The sequence below is a fragment of the Myotis lucifugus genome, unplaced genomic scaffold, assembly GCF_000147115.1.
Source record: "Myotis lucifugus unplaced genomic scaffold, Myoluc2.0 scaffold_302, whole genome shotgun sequence".
Classification (NCBI taxonomy): Eukaryota; Metazoa; Chordata; class Mammalia; order Chiroptera; family Vespertilionidae; genus Myotis; species Myotis lucifugus.
In genome coordinates, this window is record NW_005871350.1 from 312,463 (window position 1) to 333,219 (window position 20,757).

A 20,757-nucleotide genomic window follows, 5' to 3' on the forward strand; every position below is an offset into this window, starting at 1 on the left:
CCTGGTCAAGGGCATGTACCTGGGTTGCAGATTTCATCCCTGGCCCTGGTTAGGGCGCATGCAGGAGGCAACTGATTGCTGTGTCTCTCTCATATCAATGTTTCTCTCTCTCTCTCCACCCCCCCCCTCCTGTCCACTCTCTCTAAAAATCAATGGAAAAATATCCTCAGGTGAGGATTAACGAAAAAAATAAAAAAATAAAATAAATAAAAAATAAATAAAATGCCACTCCCACTACTGGGCTCACTGCTGCTCCCATGAGGGCATGTGGGCATCCTGCTCTGAGGCCATTGGTACAGCATCTGGGGCTTCCAGGTGGTAGTCTCTCCAAGCCAGTTGCTTTTCCATACTCCTGGCTCCCCGCTACCCCTCACTGTGTGGTGTGCCCCTGGCAAGGGGCATGCTGTGCCAGGCAGTTGCCTCCCTCCACTTCTCAAGCTGAACGGGTACACTCCTTGTGGGGTGAAAGTTGCTACCACCATGAGCCTGGAATGCAATGGACTTTAGGGTACCTGGAGTCACCTAGTCCAGTCTCCCATTGGCATGAGTCCTCTCTGACACCCCCCACCCCTTCACCCCCACCCCCCTGCCACATAGGGCTGCCTGGCCCATTTCTGCTCCTCATTATGTCATCCATAAAATGTGAAAATAACAATGCTCCTCTCATGGATGAAATGTAGAGTTGATCTGTGTAAAGCTGCAGAGTAGTTGCATACCTCCAGCCCTCACCTGGAAAGGGATGGGGTGCTCATTGCTGCCCCAGGCAGCCCCATCTATTGTGGGCTGTCGACCTGCTTTGTGGGAGGAGGAAGGAAGTCAAGGAAGGTTAACCAGGACCTTATCAAACGTGTGAATATGGGATTCTCTAGCAACATGACTAACTGTAGGCCCTTTAAGAGGCCTGAGGCCCTTGGGGAACTAAGAGGTTGCCATCCTGGAGTTCTCAGTCACCTGGCCTGAGGAAACGATCGCCTTTCTTGCCTCCTGGCTTTTGCAAGCTCTTCCACCACATCCACCTGCACACATCTCCCATTGGAAGTCCTTCCAGGTTGTCCAGGTCAAAACCAATCCCGCCCTCATGGCTTCAACGAGCTCTGGACCTCTGTGTTATTTAATTATATAGTTAAATTATATAATTAAATAATTATATAATTATAATAACCATATGTCTTTTTTTCCCCAGCTTTAAAGGCCCGGAAGAAGGACAGTGGGTGTGGCACCGGGGAAATGGGTGTTTCATTAGCTTTGAATCACAAGCCACCCTGAGAAACCCTCTTTTCTTTCCTGAACCTCAGTTTCCCCGTCTTTCAAATGTGAGGGTTGGACTTGGAGATGTCTAAGGGCTCCAGAGCTATGGTTACACTATTTTAATTGAAGTCAAATTAGTGAAAGTTAAACTTAAAATTCAGTTCTTCATTTGCATTAGACACATTTTAAATGCCCAATAGTCACATGCAGCTGTAGTAGACACTGTAAACTTGTAATATTTCCATCCTCACAGGAAATTCTGTTGGACAGCAACACCCTAGATCCCAGGGTGTTGAAAGGTAGAAATATGTATGCCTCTAGCCCAGCAGGACACAGTTGTCAGTCCCAGGTCTACCCTAACAGGTGTGACTCTAGGTGAGACACTGTGAAGTGTGCAGAGTAAGTCTACCCTCCTGAGGCAGTGCAGCTATGGAGAGGGTTCTGAGGCCCTGAAAGAGAAAGCTCTGAGTGTGAAGGTAGCCAAGTCCCAGGGGAGTGAACTCCCTGGCAGTACCTGCAAGGTGCTGGCAGTCTGTGTGGCAAGCAAAGACAGTGAGGGCAGGCAGTCAGGCAAGCAGGTGCCAGACCACACGGGCAAGGTCCGGGTGGGTTAGTGGGCATGCAGGTGGCACGGCAGTCAGAAGGAAGGTTAGAAACACGCCTGCACTTACATGATGACGGTTTTCTTGGGGACTTTAGTCTCCTGCTCAGTGACTACAAAGAAAACAGTCGGAATAGCGAGGGTTACAGATCAGTCAGCACGTAGGGCTGAGCTAGCTAAGTGGCATGGCAGTATATTAGCCCGCTCAGCTTAGGAGCACTGGGTCCAAGCCCTGCTGGGCCATGTGCCCCTGGGACACTGTCTCAGCTTAGAGCACTAGTTCCCTCATTGAACTGCTGATCTGTCTGCCTTGAGTGGTATGGCAATGCATGAGGGCATTGAGCTCCATGCGGGCAGGACCTGTCCCTCTTGAGGGTCTTGCAGAAGCTTCAGACAGAGCAAGGCCCTTTCCTAGGCTGCCCACACAGAATCCCAGCTTCTCCTTCAGCTATGTGCCTAGGGAACCCTGGGAATTTGTCAGGCCTAAAGTCCTACTTCTCAGACATAGAAACTGAGGTCTAGAGAGAGGGAAGGAATAGCCTGTGGCTGCACAGTGAGCAAGCAGCCAAACTAGAACCAGGATAGCTGATGCCCATTTTACAGGAAAAAAAACCCCTAAAGACCAAAGGTGTCTCTAGGAGAGAATGGCTGGAGTCCTGGAGGAGGCGCATCTGAGCTCCACGGCTGGAGAACACAGAGGCCCATGGGGGCAGCCAGCAGATGCCTGGGCAACCCGGGTCTTCTCACAGGAGCGCCTAGCTTCCTCCTCCCCGGAGCAGCAGGATAGGGCCTGTGACTCCTGTCTTGTGATGGGGGACCAAGTCCCAGAGACAGAACAGGACTTGTCTGGGGCCAGGCAGCAGTTATGCTAATCATCTCAAGGCCTCTTTTCTGCAGCTTCTGGGCGGGGTCAGGCTTGGCTCAGGGGTGTCCCACCCAGTCTTGCCCACCTGGACAGCAAGGATGCCACCGGCTACCAGCTCCCTCAAATCTCAGCATCCCCTCTCACTGTCCTGTGTAAGTTGAAGGGGAGGCTCTGCTTTGCTGCAAAGCCACATGGAGTAAGGCTTTGCCTTAGGCAACCAAGGGCGTTTTAGACTTGTCTCTGATTAGGTGCATGTGAATGAAATGTACTAGCTGAGTCTCTGTGTGTGCACACGTGTGTACGTGTGTTACTGTGTGGGTGTGCACACAGGTGTATGTGTGTGCGTGCATGTGCGTGTTTGTGCAAGCTGCTTCCTGGAGAGAGGGCAGCCCGCTGGGAGAATGGGTTCAGACAAAATGCCATGGATTTGTCTAAGCTGGGCAGACCCTGTGCGCAGAGCAATGGGAGAACCAGGCCGCTGCCTCTCATCCTCCCTGATGGCCCATCCTGTGCTCTTGGGAGTGCTGGTCTGGCACCCCTAGATGGCTTTGTTCCTGACCTAACTGCAGCCTGATAGGCTCTGGGCCCTGGTGAGTACTGGCGACCGTGGGAGGGGTGCAGACGTGCGAAGCAGGACTTCCAGCCCAGTGCAGTTTCACAAGCGAGGGGGCAGCGCCCACTCCACAGGGCCAGCTGGCTGCGGGCCACCAGGTTATCGATAAAGCAGCAGGACAGGGTTAGGAAGCGGGAGGTGGCGGGCTCCAATTCCAGGGTCTGTGAGGACCGGCCATCTCCCTGAGTGAGGCACAGCACTTGTCCGCACTGGAGGCCGGTCACGGAACATTGACAAGAAAAGATCCACCAGGACAGTGAAGAGAACGGCTCTGTAGGACGTGCTTATCCTCAGCACACCCCCTGGAGGTGCCACCAGCAGGAAGTGGAGGTGCCAGAGATAGCCCTGTCCTCCGGCAGAACTGGCCGGCAGTGCAGGCAGCCCTCTGGGGGACGAGGAACCAGAACCCTTGCCCACAAGGGAGGGATGGGTCTCCGTGAGGACCCTGGAGAGTCTCAAAGGCCCTGAGGCCAAGTTCTGAACTCTAGGTGGCTGACTCTGTGAGGATCCAGACAGTGGCCCCCAGACGCTGGGTCCTGGGAGGGACTGGGTCTAGTGGCCAAGGATCACAGCAGCCAACTTTCAGAATTTGGGAGGACACACATTTCAACTTGTCCTATTATGGGAGTTGCAGCTCCACCAGCCTGTACTTGCATGTCTCCAGGGACGGGAGGCTCATCACCTTCCAGACAGCCCCTTCCAGGTGAGGCAGCTCAGACGGAGAAGCTCTCCCCATGGTGGCAGCCTGCTCTGTGAGCCCCAGAAGGCTGCTCTCTCAGACTGAGCAGCCCAGGACAGATGTGAGCTGCCCTCCTCCCCAAATGAGGCCCATTCTGTAGTCTGGTCCACCTCTCCCGCTCCCAGGACCCCAGGGGCGGCCCCAGGCCAGGGATACTCAACATGGACAGCCTGCCTAGTATGGAGGGACCAGAACCATGACACCCGCTCCATCTCCTGAAAGCCAAGCTGGAGCCCAGCAGCCTACACTCTGCACTTGGCTGGGGCCCTCTCTTAGGCGGAGTTGTCCCACTTACCGTTCCTCCCACCCCTCCCATGGGGACTTGCTGGCCGCTGCCTGACGGGCTGCCCAGGCCTGGGTCTGCCCTCTATATACGTTATTCCCCAGGGATGGTGAGCAGGGCCTGGGCCCTGAGCCCTGGAGTTGTCAGTCCAGCCTTGCCCAGGTTCTGGGTTTATGGTCCATCATCCTCGTCCCACCCACCTTCTATTCCAGTCGGGCCTCTGCAGCCCCTCCATCCAATGCCTCTTCTCCAGGGAGCACACCCTGATTGGAAGGACTGATGGTGTCACCCCACCCAGCCCCGCCCATGTGCGTGGCAAATCCAGCCAGGCTGAGACCTTCAGCGGCTGCACCTACCTTCCACCACAGCCACGTGCTCCCTGCGGCGGTGTGGTTCCCTGGCCTGCAGGGTAGGGCCCTGCAGGCACAGCTCCACGCCGTCTCGTACGGAGCCCAGCCGGTTCACCAGCTGCAGGACAGACACAGACGGCAAAGGCCACTTAGAGTCCAGGGAGCCTGACTCACCCTTTTGGGGATGTAGAGCATGGGGCCGAATTGAACTTACAGGGCCCAAGCTGACTTGAGACCTGACATGGAGGGCAGACCCCTCCCGGCCCACCCCAGGCTGCCAGCAGCAGTACCATGGAGGAGGCTGGCCCCAGGCAGACACAGCCTGCACACACTGTCCCTGGACCATGAAGGGCAGGACAGACCCTGCCCAGAGCCCCGCTTATGGAGTCCTGTTAGCTCATCATAGATGGGGTGGCAGTTGCCTGTTTTCCCTTCTTTAGTAATGGGTGGTGTGCGACAGTGGCCTGGTGTTCCCTCTCATCAGAAGGTGAGTGACAGTGGTCTGGTGTCTCCTCTCTCACCACGGTGGTGGGAGACAGTTTCATGGCGTCCCCTGTCTCAGAATGGACTTTGGTAAGTCTGTTGTACAATCTCTCACCATGAATGGTAGGTGACAGTAAGCCTGTGTCCCCTCCCTCATCATGGATGGTGGTGACAGTGGACCTGATATCTTCTGTCTCATCCATGGACATGCATGACAGTGGACTTGGTGTACTGTCATGGACCCTGTGGGGCCTGAACCTGGTGTCCGCTCTACATCATGCGTTATCGATGATGATGACAAGGTTGTGGCCCCACGGCAAGCTCCCCACCACTTCCCTGCATCCTCCCTGCTCACCTCACACTCATAGTGGCCCAGGTCCTCCTTGCTGGCCTCCCGGATCTCCAGCACCAGCAGGCCACTGCGTGGCTCACTCAGGGTCCGGTACTTGCCACCAGGGGTCAGGAGGGCCCCGTCCTTGTACCACCTGAAACCAGCAGCCCCGTAGTCAGTGGGGCCTCTCCAAAACCCCCAGTGCTCATGACCCGCCTCACCCACCCCACAGACCTGGTGTCCTGATAGCGCCCACCCTTTTGGATGCCATCTGCCCAACATCCGGCCTGGCAGTCCCTCCTTGCTGCAGCGAGGGCTGTGTCAGACAGGCCAAGCCCTCAGGACACCCACTTCTCACCCAAATGGCTGAGCTTCTGTCTAGTTGACCCCAACAAAGTGAACAAGCTGCCCACCCTCGATTTACAGGCAGAAGTGGAGGCCCTGGGGCAGGCCCACCCCCCTTGTCCACCTAACCCACCTGATCTGAGGGTGTGGGGCACCTTCGATGGTGCAGGTGACCTGGGTGTCCTCTCCTTCCACAAAAGGCACTGCCCGGACCTTGCTCACAAACCTTGGAGGGACTGTGGGGCCAGAGGGTGGGGAGGAGAAAGGGAGAGACACAGAGAGAGACAGAGACAGAGAGAAATGGAGAGAAACACAGAGACAGGTAAAGAGATACACAGAGAGATAGATTGAGAGACACAGAAAGAGGAAGGAAGAGGTAGAGAGACAGAGAAAAGATGGAGAGATAGAGACACAGAGAGAGGAACACAGAGACAAAAAGAGAGAGAAGGCATAATGTGCAGGACCCCACCCGGACCAATGAGCCCCCAGACTTGGGTCAGACGTCCACAACCCCTGCCAGCTCCATCCGAATGCCTGCACCGCCTTGGGGACTGCTGTGGTGGGTGTGTCCGGGTGCCCATCCAGCCTCCCACCCAGGCTCACCCTGCACCAGGATCTTGCCCAGGGTGCTGGCATTGCCGGCAGCGCTGGCCGCAAAACACATGTACTGGCCGGAATCAGCGCTGGTCAGATTGTCCAGGATGAGGGTGCACGAGCCATCAGGGTCTTCAATGAGGATGTGGTGAGGGTCCACCTCCACTGGCTTCCCATCTGGAAAGGAGGGAGGCCATCATAGAGAGGTGCACCGGGACAAGAGGCGGGCTTGCCTGGGGTCACGGTCACAGGCAGTGACGGGTTAGGGAGCGGGCCTGAAGCACAAGGGCCAGGTGCAGCTCCCTGGGTACGTCCCCAGGCCTTCGTGTGCACAGTGTGGCCTTTGGAGGGTAGGCTCTTATCTGGAGGCAAGGGTAGGCTGGGGGCCCGAACCCCACAAAAGACATCCCATTCCAATAACCAGACCCTGAGCCACCTTGCCAGTGATTCTGTGACCTCCAGGCACCTCCAAGGCGCAGACCTCCCCAACCCCAACAGACACGCTGTCTGAATACCCACCCAACCTAATGTCTCCAGCCATCATGTGATTCTTTCCTGGGTGAGGAATGGGGAGATGTGCACCTTTCACTCCGAAGAGCCCTTTCCTCCATAAATAAGTAAAATTCCATAAACAAACACTTTCCCATAGCTCTGTATGTGCTAAACAAGGTGGTTTAAGTTACAACCATTCATAACCAGAATCTTGACCTTTAATTCACAGGAAACCTTAAAAAATGATTTTAACACATACAAAACAAAGCCTCCAGCCGCCACCTCATTTCTCTCCACCCCTGTACTATGTTCCAGGAAAGTTGTTCTCACTCCAGTGCTTCCTTCTCATCATCTCCCAACGCGCATCCCCCCCCCCTCACCCCAACCCCCGCTTCCATCTCCCACAGAACAACTCTCAGCAAGGCTGCTGGTGACACCATCAATCCAGTGCCTCCTCAGCCCTTGCCTACTGTCAGAGAACAGTTCTCCAGGCCTTTCTGGCATCGCACGAGGCCCACTGCTGTGCAGACATGACACCAGCTCCGGCCCTTGTTCAGAGACACCTGGGCTGTCCAGGGCACAGAAACAGAGCCTTCCCCCCTCCCCCCACCCCCGAGGCGTTTCTCTCTCTGGGGAATGGACGGGCAGATGTGTCAGCAGCCCTACAAAAGCTCAGCACCTCCTAAATCTTGGGGTCTCTCTTGTGGTGCGACCCACTGTGCACAGCTAATATCTGGCCCTGGGCATGGGGATCCGGGCAACTGACCCAAAGCGCTGTGCTTTTTTCCTGTGACCAGCAGTCTTTATCTCTGACTGGGTTTTGTGTCTGTGTCTGGCTGGGAGGCAGGAAATCATCTCAGATCCTTCATGGCTTCTGATATTCAGTTTGGTGACAAGCAAGAGACACAGTCAGAGACACATCATTCCAGCAGAGAAAGAAGGTGGCCAGTAACAGGGCCTGAGGGAGGTCCATGGGGCTTGGCGATAGACATGCCAACCGACCTGTGTGGTCAGCTGGGCAGTCACAGACCTCTCCACCTGCTGCCTGTGAATGGAGAGGAGCTGGGCAGGTGGCTGCAGTCTGCGTGCTGAGAGGGAGGCTCAGAGACAGATTCCTGGTTGGTGCCTTGGTCGACACGCTCTCTCCTTGCGCTGTTGGTTCAGCCTCGGGTCACCCTGCTTCCTATGTGCGGACAGAGCTGGCCCTGATGTAGCTAATCTGCCACCTTGACTCCCAGCCCCGCCCCTGGAAACTCTGTGCTCTGCTTCTGGAGTGATTCACCCTGGACCTGTCTGTCTCTTAACCAGCTCTGATGCCAGACCCCCTCGGCACCTGGCAGTCCCCCTCCCTTTAGATTAACACTTCTTTCCCACGACACCCTCTCACTGGCTACAAAACAGTCTGGGAGGCAAAGCGTGGAGGTCTGACCGTCTTGCATTTTTGTATGTAAGTCTCCTGTTAACCTCATTAATCGACCAGCTGGAATGGTCTGCCTCGTTCTTTGGTCTCTTGGCTCCTTCAGCATTAGAGGAGAGCTTTGCATACACAGCCTTCTTCTGAAACATCAACAAATGCTACAACCCGTGTGGGCCATCATCAACCCCGATGGGCAGAGGACAGGAACGAGTGAGATTTTTGGCTATGAGGACAGGCACCTGAACAGAAAAAGACCCACAGGGAGCCACTGACGGCTGGCACATGGCTCGTGGCACCTGGGTGGCATCTAGAATGTGGTGACAGCTGGAAGAGTGGCCCGCAGGGAATGTGTTCTGACAGGTGGCCCTGCCACCTCAGAAATCTCATTCAGCCATCACGGAAAGACTAGAGAGGACCTGGTAAGTGGACAACCCATAATAAAGGTCACTACCATACAAGTTAAACCCCAGTGGGTGGAAGGGCATGGAACCCCAGAGAGTGATGACACAGCTGTTAAGACAAGGGGTCCCAGAGCTGAAACGGATACATCAGCAGAGACGGTCATGCTGCCCGGGTAAGAGTTTGGGCGAGCCCAAAGCACTGGATGTCACTGAAGTGTGGAAGTGTGTCTTGATCCCTGGCCCCTTCCTCTCCTCCACCCAACCACCACTGCTTTAAGAGAAAAATGATCAGGAGTGGCCATCAGCCTCTCTGGTCCTACGTGCTCGTCCTACATGCTGGGGCCTTGGGCAGGGGGAGAACTCAGACCTTCAAAGGTCTTCCGGATACAGGCACTTGGATTCCACGGGTGGAGTCTTCGCAAGGTTCCTGGTTATCAGGGAAGATAGTGTCAGGGGACTGTGGCTGTGGCTCTACCTCTAGACCCTGATGTTTGCTGTGTTTGGGGAGGGGACACTCCTGGTGGGGATGCCTGCACATTGAGAGGGGGTCCTGGAGCATGGAACCGGCCCAGCCCAGCAATCAGTCCCTTCCCAGGTTGATGCTCTGAACCCCATGGAGAAAGGAGGTTCTGGGCCTCCTGTGTGATGTGAAGGTAGCTGGGTAACAGGAGAGGCTGCGTCCCAAATCAACAGCCTTGTACAGCCAGTGGGAGTAGATTGTCACCAGCCCAATCCAGTCTCTACTCCTGTGGCTCCAGCTGGTGTAGGCAGGGTGGCTGCAACAGGTCTGCTCTGCATTCTCATGGCAAGGTCTCCAATACACATCTCCAGTGCTCTCTGCCCCGGCAGCTGCCCCGGTGGGTCGGGACTTGACCCTCTGCCCCCAACACTCAGCTCCTGCTGTATGAGGACATTTTGTCTGCTGGTGAGTCTGACTTCTGCCCGATGCTGCTCTTTCCGGCCAAGATTGTTATGTGCTCACTGACCTTGAGGAGTTGCAAGTGGCTTGGCTGTTTGTTTTGCCACTTAAATATAGTGGCCTGGCGGAAGACACCCCCACCTTGGGCCATGAGCCACTGAGGCAAAGGAAGGCTGCTGATGGGCTCCCACCCAGCACCAGGGTTCTGCGTGGAGCTGCCATGGGGTGCAGGGCGCCGACTCCACTGCAGCCACACAGAGGACTGCTGAGAAATGCTCTAGTCCGGGTGAGGGCGCATCACATGAGCGGACCCCTATCCTGGCAGGTCAGTGCCTCAAGAGCTATCTGTGGTGTTTCCCATCATAATGGTGTTTCGGGTCAGCCAACTGCTGGCTCTGGCCACACCCCATGGCTGCATGCGCCACTCGGACCACCTGCAGTTTGACCACCATGTCAACGTGAGCCGTCGGTCCAGCTTCCCCTCACTTCTTGCACTCACTGGACACAGCTGTCCCCAGAGGGCCCATTCCCTCCAGGGTTTCACTGGGTAACCGCCAGGGTGAAAGAGACAGAGGCGCAGTTAAGAACCCAGGACTCCACCCCGACCGCAGAGTGAGGTACACCCCATTCCCCTCGGATGTGGCAGGCCAGCACATGCTCCTGAGGACAATCTGGCCAAAAGGAGGGCCCGAGGAATGCCGGTCACTTCTGGAGGACCTTTATGAATTGCACTGTCCCTCTGAGCCCGCCCTTCAGCGGAAAGGTCTGGGTGCGGAGGGGTATTGGAAAGGGCGAGGTGTATGGGAAGGGACTGCGTGGACCCCAAGACGTGGGCCAGCAGGCCTCCCTCTAGAAGGAAGACCCCAGGAAGCTCTTTTAAGCTGCCACAGGAACCAGCTGCTGCATCCACAGGTCTGCCATGCAGCTCTGACCATGGGCCACAGGGAGGCCCCTCCTGCATGTCCCAGCAAAACGCCCGTGTGTCCTCTCCAGCCCCATCCTTAGCCCGTAAGGGCAAACAAATGCCCCTGGCTAGGTGTGGACAAGTAGGACAAGGACTGACAGCCCTGGATGACTCCTCTGAAACCAGGACTGGACTTGGTTATTCACACCGAACTAGGGTCTCAGAGGCCTACCTGCCAGCCCAGATGAGGCTTATCTGCCCTCCCAGGTGACCTCTGACAAGAGTATCCCGGTTTACCTGGGGTCTTGGGCCACTCTGAACGGTCTGTGCTACATTGTGGTTTAGCATGGGGGCTCTGGGACACGCAGCATCAGCTTGACCCCTGGAGGGGCTGTGACTGAGGTCAGCCATGCAGCAGTCAGTCGTGACAACACGAATGACCCCCAACAGGAACCTGGGGCACCAAGGCTTGATGAGAGCCCCTAGGTGGCCACTCTCCGTGTGCTGTCAAACATCAGAGCTGGGAGCATAGGCACTGTCTGCCCAACCCACCGGCACCCCTGCCAGGCCCCGCCCCACACCCCTCTCCTTTTCATAGCAATCAACTGGAACCTCGGTGGAAGGGCTCTGCTGAGTTCTGTGAGTCCCCAGTGAATCTGAACCTAACAGGAGTCATGGGACCCCGGACCTTGCTGTCAGAATGAGGGTGGTTTTGGGGATCCCTGAACTCTCTGCAGCTCCCATCACTCAATCAAATGTGAGACCCCATGGCAGCCCACATCTCCCACTGTTCTGCCACGGCGCCCCCTCTCCCTGGCCTCCTGGCCACCTCACTGCTCTTCGGAAGCCTCCAACAGGTGTGCCTGGCTGTGCCTTGTTCTGACTTCCCGTTACACCTTTGTCTGTCTGCTGCCGCCTGTCCACTCCCCTAGACAGTCAGCTCCCATGGACAGGGTTGATGCATACCCTCTCCCTTCATCCCACCTCATGCGCCCTGGCCATGCTGTCTTTGATTTGGGAGCAGGCAACAGGGGCAGGAGGCCTGTCCCTGGCACCCAGCCCCTGACCAGGCCCTACCCTGGGTCCTGGTCCCCACCTAGCCTGATTCCTTCTGGGCGGCTCTTCCTTGTGGCAAGGCCAGCACCTTCAGCCCATGGGGACCTACCTTTGTACCAGCTGACGATGGGCTTGGGTGTGCCCGTCACACGGCAGGCCAGCTTGACTGTTTCACCCAGCTCGGCTGTACAGTCGGCCAGCTCTTCCTCGAAATCCGGGGGCCCTGGGAACACACACCACACACCTGGGCCGAGTGCTTACCCTGCCCCCAGTGTACCCCTGGTAGGGCCAGAAGTCCCAAGGCCGAGCAGTGTGGTTGCTGCAATCCCCACCCCTTTGGGTCCCTCACTGGGCCCGAATGGGAATCTGAATCAGCATCAGGCTGGGTGTATTGGGGAGTGGTGGGGTGTATGGAGAGGAGAGTGTGCTCTAGAGGGGAAAGGAGACCCAGGGATCAGACCTTTCACACCCCTAACCCCTCTGGGCTTCTATGCTATGCTGAGGGCCCCTGAGTGAAACCTGATGGCCCCACTCGAGTCATAGCCATCCCAGCATCTCAGCTCAGGCTGCACTGATTGAGGGGGTGCTGCCTAGGCAGGGGCAGGGGCCTGGGTGTCCTGAGCCAGATGGCCTGGCTGGCAGGTTTGATCCCCCATCCGACCTCACTGCTAGGACCAGCACTCACGCCAGACGGGGAGGGCCAAGCGCTGCTGGATGCCGCAGATCTCCTTCACCCACGCGTTCTTGGTGATGACGGTCCGAGCCTGCAGGAGGTACTTGCGCACCGAGTCCTCCCGCTCGTGCCACACCTCGAAGGCACGGTCGTCCCCCTCTACCTGCTCGTTCAGGTCGATGCTGCTTAGCTGTGGGTGGAGGAGGCAGGCTGACTGCCCGGGACGTGGCCAGAGAACCGGCCCAGGGCTCCTCCTGCCCACCCTGCAGCCCCCCCCCACCCCCCCCGCCGGCACCCAGGCTCCTCTGGTGCCTGCACACCTTCATCATGTTCCGGAACACGTAGCTGAAGGTGTCGGTGTGTGAGTCCCTCTTGGGCTTGCAGACCACCAGGTGGTGGCGGAACAGGAAGACGTGGCGGTGGTGGCCCTTCCAGGGCATCCGCGCACCCGGTGCCCCTTCCCACACAATGAAGTGGCCCTGGGAGAGGGGTCAGCCCTTGGTCAGCCCGAGGCACAGACCTCCACTCTGCCCCCCTCCCACTCTGCATGGCGCCCACCGCAGACCTGGCGAATGGGCTCGCCCAGGGCCTCCAGGGTGCCTGGGTAGTTCTCCATGAGCGACACGTGCAGCTGGTTCTCCGCCCGCTGCGGCAGGGCCGACACCACCGCGTAGGCCTGCTCCAGCAGCGCGCAGTTCTGCCGGTTCCGCGCCTTGTTGCGGATCAACTCCTGGAGAGAGGCCTGGTCAGGGTGCACCCGCCACGCGGGCCCAGGACACGGTGGTGTGGGCGAGGGGCAGCTGCCTACCTTGAGCAGAGCCTGGTACTGCTGCACCCGCTGCACCGGCTGCTCCAGGAAGTGCTGCAGCGGCGGTGGGGGCGGCTGCGAGGGGTCAATGGCCGACAGCACCTCTTCCGAGTATTTCTGTGGGTCGCAGAGTGGGTTTCAGGGCAGGAGGGCAAGGCCCGGGTGGCCCACGTCACCCAGAGCAGGCACATAGACCCTCCTCTCTGGGTGGGCCTCACCTCCCGCCCCCACCAGTGACGGCCAGTCACTGACAGGTGAGAAGAGCTGCGGGGGCTCTGCCCGCCTCACTCACTAAGCCAGGGCCCCAGGACCTGGGCCGGCTGTGGGGGCCTGGCAGGTGGTGGGAGGCCGGGCAGGGTCAGGGAAGATGACCTTGGAGACGGGGGCCAGACTGGCCGGGGGACAGGGGCACCTTGTAGAACTCCTGCACAGCCGTGCTGACCACCACCGACTCGGCCTGCACTCGGCCCACCAGGAACTCCAGGTACTTCTCGAAGGCCGCCTGGTTCTTGAGGAAGCACATGGCCACGTCGTCATCCGTCTCGCAGCTCTGCAGCTCCTGCAGGAAGCTGCCGCGGAGGAGACAGCGTCAGGGCCCTGCTCACCACCCCTGCCCAGCCTGTCCCAGGTCTGGGAGGAAACAGGCTCCTGCCAGGGCAGAGTCCTGGTGGCTCCTGGGAACAGGCTGGGCTGTGAGGACGTGCGTGTGTGGTGTTTCAGGGTGTGCACATGTGTGCAGGTATGTGTGTGTGCATACATAGAAGTGCATGTACACCGGGGCATGTATGTGTAGGCATGTGTGCACAAGCAAACAGATACACACATGTAGTGCATGTGCATTGTCTGCTGTATATGTTGTGTGGCTGTGTACATGTACACACATGTGCCCATGTAACCCATTCCTATGCATGTAATGGCATGTGTGCCTATGTGCAGAGACTATAGCAGGTAGGAATGCTGCAAGCACTTCCATGGGTAAGCAGGTGCGCACACCTATGTTCCAGAGGATGTGTGTATCTTCGTACAAGGGTGTGGTGTTCCAACAAGTACATCAAGTGCACACAGTTTCTCTCTCGTCTGTCTTGGCTCCTGCTAACCCCTGGAGGCCCAACCCAGAGGGTACATGCACACGTGTGTGTGTGTGTGTGGTATGTCTGCATGTGTGTACATGTGTATGCACACACAGGCCCGCCTACCTGTTGTGGAACTGGCTGAGGTCCGGCACGTTGCGGAAGATGACGTCCTTCTGGCTGGCCACCGCCGCTGGCACGTGGGGGCAGCGGTCCAGGTGCTGCATGTGGTGGCTCTGCAGAAACTGCAGCTTGCCCACAAAGGCCTGCTCAGAGGCCAGCAGCTCCTGGACGATGGAGCTGGAGGCACAGTGTGAGGGGACCAAGAGCTCAAATGCTAAACAGGCACCAGCAAGACAGTGGAGGGGGCAGCCCCACAAGGTTGCTCCACCACCCGACTTCGTCAGCCAAAGACCCCCCCACCATGGTTCCTCACCTCAACCGCATCCTGTACTCATCCTCAGACACGGCCTCCCTGAGGAACTCGGGGGCCTCAGCGGGCCCCCACTCAGGCGACAGCTGATGAGGAACAGAGAGGGTTGTAGGTGGCCTGGGCGCTGGGCTGGCCCTGTGGGTGTCAGGTTCCCGAACTCACCTACCCCCCTCCCTGGGGAGTCCAGGTACCTTGAGCCGCTTGTCCAGATAGGCAGGGGACACCCAGCCCTGTCTTGAGGGGCTGGACTTGGTGGGCTTGGTGCGCACAAGCCAGCGCAGAGGGTGGGCCGAGTCCAGCACCTCTACATACTGGCCCTCCCGCAGCGAGATGGCGTCCTGCTCAGCCCCGAGGGGCAGGTAGTCAGCAGTGACCACGTAGATGTCAAAGATCTGGGGAGGAGGGAGCTGCGTCAGACCAGAGGGGAGCCGGCGGGGTTTCCCAAGGCCCAAGGCCACAGGGCCCCTGGCCTTAAGTGGGAGGAAGAAGCCATCCTAACATTCTGTGAAGCTCTAAAACAGGCCCCACTGACCTCTGCTGATGGAAACACTATCAGGGGTGCCGGATGGGGCCACCCCAGAGGGGCAAGGGGGAGCCTCAGGGGTGCTGGGATGTCCTGGGTCCTGGTGGTGATGTTGGCTGCTCAGCTGTTTGTCCTCAGCCTCCTCCACCCTGTCGCCCAAAGGCCCTCCCCCCCCCCGTTCCCTCTCCCACCCTCACTCCTGTTCCCCTCCGTGGGCCCCATTATCCCCCGGGGCCCCCAGCACCTCCCCCCGGGAGTCCCCGTCTTCCGACTCCGAGGATGACTCCTGGACGCTGGAGGAGGGGCGAGAGCGGCCATGACGGGGAGATGCGGACGGTGTCTTGGACTCCTCATCACTGTCACCTCCAGGCACCTGCAGCTTGGCTGGGGGCACAGGGCATGTGACACTGGGAAGGGCCAGTGCCCTGTGCCCCTCCCCATGGGTCTCCAGGGTGTGGGTGTGGAGGACTCTGGCCTGGGTCACCACCCCCACAACCCCCCACCTAGGACCTTGATCCATGCCAGCCCCTCACCCTGGGTGATCTTGGCCGACACCATCTCCGTGATTTGTGAGGTCAGCTTCTGCAGGAACTCCTCCGTGCCCACCTCAGCCAGGGTCAGGTGGCCATGGGCCTCGGCTGCCAGGGGTTCTCCTGGTGGTCAGACCCTAGCTGAGCCAGTGTGCACTCCAGACAAGCCCAAGCAGCCCCTCCAGGCCCATCCTGACTCGGGGCTCAGGGGAGATGGGTACACAGGCTCGGGGCTATGTTGCCAGAAGCAGAGAAGCTGACAAGGATAAGGGGCCTCAATGGCTCACAGGTGTCTGGGCCAAGGTGTGATGGAGGGGCTACAAATGCAGGGAAACAGGGTCCAGGAGAGGGCAGTGGGCGGTCAGGAGAACGGGCAGCCAGCGCGGCTGCAGGGCACTGGGCGAGGGCAGCTGAGGGTCAAGCTGGGTAGAGGCCGGGGGTGGGGGGGGAGGAGCTTGAAGACACTGGAGCCCCCAATGGGTTTGTGCTTTCTCCATTGGGGTTCCAACTTGGCGGCTGATCTGGGAAGGGGTGCAGGAGGGGCAGGGAGAGGAGGGCGGCACCTGGACACTGAAGGCAGGGGGCAGGACCCAGATTGCTGGCCTGAGGGCTCGGGGGCAAACTTCGGTGGCTGGGGTTAAGGGTGAATGAGGGCCGCTGGCGGGGGCAGGGGGGCGGGGAGGGCAGGTAAAGTCAGTAGCTATAGATGATCCAAGAAGTGACCCTAAATTGGGTGATGGGCACACGGTTCTGTCCTCTCTTCTGTGCAGACTCAGTATTTTCCATAAAGAAGGTAAAAACATGCCAAGTTTCCAGAATGCCCTATGCAGTTGCCTGGGAAGGGGCTGAACATACGGAGCCCCTCACCCAAGCTCTGACTCAGCAGCCCCCTGCACCTGGGCATCCACACAGCCTCTGGCTATGAGAGCTGAGCCAAGGGCTGGCAGGGCCCAGAGCTCAGAATCGGGCCCACACCTGGGGCCAGCTAGCCTCCTCCACACCCCATCCCAAATTAGGAATCGGCCATTGGCACCTCCCATACCTTTCTGCCCAGCAAGGTTGGTGAAATCCACAGGCATCTGTTCGGAGATGGCTTTGGTCCTAAAGGGGGTGGGGGTATCCTGAGGGCCTGGGGTGGACCCACCACACATACCCTTGGGTGGGAGCTCTGACAGAAAGAGTCTGAGAGCAGTGGGCCAGATGCCACAGTCAGGCTCGGGGGAGCCCTCAGTTCACAATGGGGAAACTGAGGCACAGAGTTGTTGTTTTATTTGGGGGGGGATGGGGGCTGGCCCAAGCCACACAGCTTGCAAGGGACAGAGTCAGGCTGCGGTCCAGGATAGGGCTCCCTCCCTGGCAGCAGTGCTGCCCCCTCCCAGGGCTTCTAGAACTCCAAGCCACCCCCATCAGCTCTGACGGAGCCCTCACTCACCCCTGAAGAAAGGAGGAGATGAGGGCCTCCTTCACCCCAGCGGTCTCTCCCGCTGATCCTGCCTCCTTGGGCACTGTCAGAAGAACAGGTGACTGTCAGAATGACCCCAACCCGCTGAGATGATTCTGGTGGGGACCTCTGCCTGGGATGTGTGGGCCACCCCTACGTAGGGCCTTGGCCTGTCCGTCTAGAGTCTCAAGGAAAGGCTGTGCCCGGCATCCCAATGTAGCCCACACCCCCTCGCCCCCCCCCAGTGGTGGGGACAGGAATGGGTCCACACTTGATGGACCTGCCCACAGAGGGGCTGAGGGGGCCAGGAAGAGACTGCTTGGGGTGGCAGGGGCTGCTACAGGTCTTGGCCTGCTGGTCTGAGCCCACAGGCAGGGATGGGACCTGGCCCCTGGGGGCTGTGCTCAGGGAGGAGTCTAGGCAGGGTCTCAGAGAGGGGGTGACAGTCCTCAGGGAGGGTGGCTCCCTCCCATCCCCAACAGGCCACCCACGCCCACTCACAGCCAGAGACATGCAGGCTGGCGGAGCAGAGGGCCTGGCCAGCAGCGTTGGATGCGATGCAGGTGTAGGTGCCCTGGTGCTGTGGACCCACGTCCAGCAGGACCAGGCTGTGCTGCTGGGCTGAGCTGGCCACCGTGTAGCCCGGGGTGTCCTGGCCAATCCACAGCACCTGCTCGGCCTCCTCCCGCAGCCAGTGCACAGTGGGGGTGGGGAGACCTGGGCAGGAGTGGATGATGGACAGTCAGCCACCACTGAGAAGAGATTCTAGAAGGGCAGTGCCTCTGATCCTCTCTGGGGATCCTGAGTGAAGGAGGACAGGATGCCCTACCTTTGACCTTCACGGAGAAAGTAATACTGGAGCCTTTCTTCACCTTCTTAGAGGTGAACTTCTCCAGGAATCGGGGTGGCACCAGCTGTTGCTGCACATCTGGGGAGACACAGGAGGCTGCTGGTGACAAGTGGAGAGCCACAGCCCTGTGATGGGTAGGCTCTGCCCCTCCTCCCAGGCCCAAGCCCCCACCCACCTGAGTGGTTGTCCCTGGAGCCTGTGCCCAGGGTTCCTCCCTCCCTCCACCCGATGGGCATCCCCCCACCACCCTCACTGAGCCTCCTGCCCTCCCTCCATCTGGACTCGGCTCACCTGCTGCCGGCTTCTTTTCTGGGTCATTAGGGCCTGAAAGAGGCAGGTAAGTCAGACCTGAAGTAGGACAGTGTGTCCTGCGTGGGCCCGGGGCCTGCTCCAAGGGTGAGGGCTCTGAGGAACCCTCCCACTCCCACACCCAGCACCTTCTGGAATGCAGGCAGGCAGGTGTCTGCGCTCCCACCACACCTCTGCACCTGGGGTGAAGACCGTGGGCCCAACCCCAGGCCTGCCATGGGGGTCACACAGGCAGACATCAGCCCCCAGCACCCACCTTGGACCAGTAACTGGGCAGAGGAGTAAGCGGCACCCACAGTGTTGCTGACGTAGGCGGAGTACTGGCCGGCATCCTCGCTGGTAACCGACAGGATCTCCAGGCTGTGCAGTGCCTTCTTGTTCACCATGCGAATGTGCGCAGAAGCAGTCAGGGGCTGCCCATCTTTGAACCAGTACAGGCGGGGCACCGGGTAGCCTGAAACCACAGAGAGAGTTGTGGGTGCTGTGTCCTCCACTTGAGGGGATCCCTGGAGACCCCCCAGGCCACAGTGACCACCTAACTTCTACTGGTGGGAGACCCCACCCAGCCCTCCGGCCCTATCTCCCTCACCTTTCACCTTGAGCTGGAACTTGGCCAGGCGTGTGCCGGGGGCCACCTGGAGGTCTTTCAGCTCCTCCACCACCTGGGGCAATTGTCCCTCTTCTGACGTAGACTCTACACCCTCCTGCTCGCGACTGGCAGGGAACAGAAAGGGGCAGCATGATGTGGATGGGTGAGGGGTCCAGGGCAAGGGGAGTGGGGTCAGTCTGGATGACTTCTGAGGTCTTTTGTTAACATGCTGGACAGAGACCGTGTGGCCTTGGTGAAGCCTCCAGGACTGGGATTCTGTCGGTCCAAGCCAGCACGGCCACCCCCATGCCAGGGCTGGGGACTGCCAGCCTGCTGGGCACTACCGCCCCTGTGCGGCCCCCACCTGGACTGGTAGCCTTGGGCGCTGAAGTAGGACGAGGTCTCGGTGGCATCCGCGGCAGTGTCATAGTCAGTGCTGGTCACTGGGGATGAAGAGTGAAGCTGGAGCCAGGCTGCACTCCCTCTGTCCGGGCACAGCCCCACCCCAGAGGCACCTGGTTCTCCCTGCACAGCTGTTCCTGGAGCCACTTACCCTCCTGAGTCAGAAGTCATAGGGACACGGCTGCCCTGTGGCCCCTCCCCACCCCCAGGCTGTTACCAGCCCAAGTTCTAGGCCTGTAACTAACTACAAGACCCAACAAATTATAGATATGGGTGACTCTGAGCTTCACAAATGGAAGGTAGGGTAAGTGGCAACATCTTCCAATTCCATCCCACTAAGGGGCAGAGATTGGTGTATCTGGGCCTCAGCTGAGGGCTTCCACTTATAGTCATGATGGTGTAACAGGGACTGGATCTGCTCTCTGCTATGGACAGGATGTTTGTGTGCCCCCCAAATGCTGAAGCCTAACCTCCAAGGTGATTGCATTCGGATGTGGGACCTTTGGGGGATGACAAGATCATGAGGGTGGGGCCATTAGAAATGAGGTTAGTGCCCTTATGAAAGGGACCCCACAGCACTCCTTCCACCATGTGAGGACACAGCCAGGAGGGCCATCTATGACTCAGAAGAATCCAATGGTGCTGGCACCGGCCCTTGGACTTTCAGCCTCCAAAACGCAGAAATACATTTCTGTTGTTCATAAGCCACCCTGTCTTTGGTGCTTTGTTAGAGCAGCATGAACTAAGACACCCTCCAGTTGAAACAATTAAAACAAACAAAATACGTGAAACAAAATACGCACACCTGAGTTTATGTTAATAAATAGAGGCCCAGTGCACAAAAATTTGTGCACTTGGGGGGGTCCCTCAGCCCGGCCTGTGCCCTCTCATAGACTGGGACCCCTCGGGGGATGTCCACCTGCTGGCTTAGGCCCGCTCCCCGGGGGATCGGGCCTAAGCTGTCAGTCAGACATCCCTCTGGCAGCCCAGGAGTCCTTGGGGGATGTCCACTTGCCAGCAGGGAGCAGACCTGCATTGAGCGTCTGCCCCCTGGTGGTCAGTGTGTGTCATAGTGACCAGTCGTTCTGCTGTTAGGGTCAATTTGCACATTACCCTTTTATTATATAGGATAGAGGCCTGGTGCACGGGTGGGGGTTGGCTGGTTTGCCCTGAAGGGTTCCTGGATCAGGGTGGGGGTCCCGTGGGGTGCCTGGCCAGCCTGGGTGAGGGGCTGATGGCCGTTTTCAGGCTGACCCAAGCTCCCAGCCTCTTTTTCTTTTTCTTTTTTTTCTGGGATTTATTTATCCTCTATAATTGAAACTTTGTAGCCTTGAGCGGAGCCCAGGTCCGGCTGGAAGCCCCTCCTTGAGTGGAGACCACGGCCAGCTGGAAGCAGGTATCTGGGATTTTTTTATCTTCTATAATTGAAACTTTGTAGCTTTGAGCGGATCCCAGGGCCGGCCAGGGCAGGCAGGAAGCTTGGCTTCC

At 58.5% G+C, this 20,757-nt stretch overlaps 1 protein-coding gene across 1 annotated transcript in view; it reads right to left on the reverse strand.

Annotated features, from left to right (window-relative positions):
- Nucleotides 1–20,757, reverse strand: part of OBSCN (obscurin, cytoskeletal calmodulin and titin-interacting RhoGEF) — a 62,062-nt gene that overhangs the window by 3,174 nt on the left and 38,131 nt on the right. The window contains exons 21-44 of the mRNA XM_023763818.1: nucleotides 19,232–19,310; nucleotides 18,868–18,992; nucleotides 18,535–18,732; nucleotides 18,261–18,293; nucleotides 17,949–18,047; nucleotides 17,621–17,836; nucleotides 17,111–17,183; nucleotides 16,721–16,779; nucleotides 15,682–15,801; nucleotides 15,393–15,532; nucleotides 14,817–15,017; nucleotides 14,629–14,711; nucleotides 14,319–14,492; nucleotides 13,535–13,691; nucleotides 13,123–13,239; nucleotides 12,880–13,044; nucleotides 12,635–12,793; nucleotides 12,327–12,504; nucleotides 11,751–11,864; nucleotides 6,462–6,629; nucleotides 5,992–6,094; nucleotides 5,538–5,667; nucleotides 4,706–4,817; nucleotides 1,920–1,962 (exon numbers count right to left, since the gene is read on the reverse strand). Of these exons, the coding sequence (XP_023619586.1) occupies nucleotides 1,920–1,962; nucleotides 4,706–4,817; nucleotides 5,538–5,667; nucleotides 5,992–6,094; nucleotides 6,462–6,629; nucleotides 11,751–11,864; nucleotides 12,327–12,504; nucleotides 12,635–12,793; nucleotides 12,880–13,044; nucleotides 13,123–13,239; nucleotides 13,535–13,691; nucleotides 14,319–14,492; nucleotides 14,629–14,711; nucleotides 14,817–15,017; nucleotides 15,393–15,532; nucleotides 15,682–15,801; nucleotides 16,721–16,779; nucleotides 17,111–17,183; nucleotides 17,621–17,836; nucleotides 17,949–18,047; nucleotides 18,261–18,293; nucleotides 18,535–18,732; nucleotides 18,868–18,992; nucleotides 19,232–19,310 (3,046 nt within the window). The remainder of the gene's footprint in view (nucleotides 1–1,919; nucleotides 1,963–4,705; nucleotides 4,818–5,537; nucleotides 5,668–5,991; nucleotides 6,095–6,461; nucleotides 6,630–11,750; nucleotides 11,865–12,326; nucleotides 12,505–12,634; nucleotides 12,794–12,879; nucleotides 13,045–13,122; nucleotides 13,240–13,534; nucleotides 13,692–14,318; nucleotides 14,493–14,628; nucleotides 14,712–14,816; nucleotides 15,018–15,392; nucleotides 15,533–15,681; nucleotides 15,802–16,720; nucleotides 16,780–17,110; nucleotides 17,184–17,620; nucleotides 17,837–17,948; nucleotides 18,048–18,260; nucleotides 18,294–18,534; nucleotides 18,733–18,867; nucleotides 18,993–19,231; nucleotides 19,311–20,757) is intronic.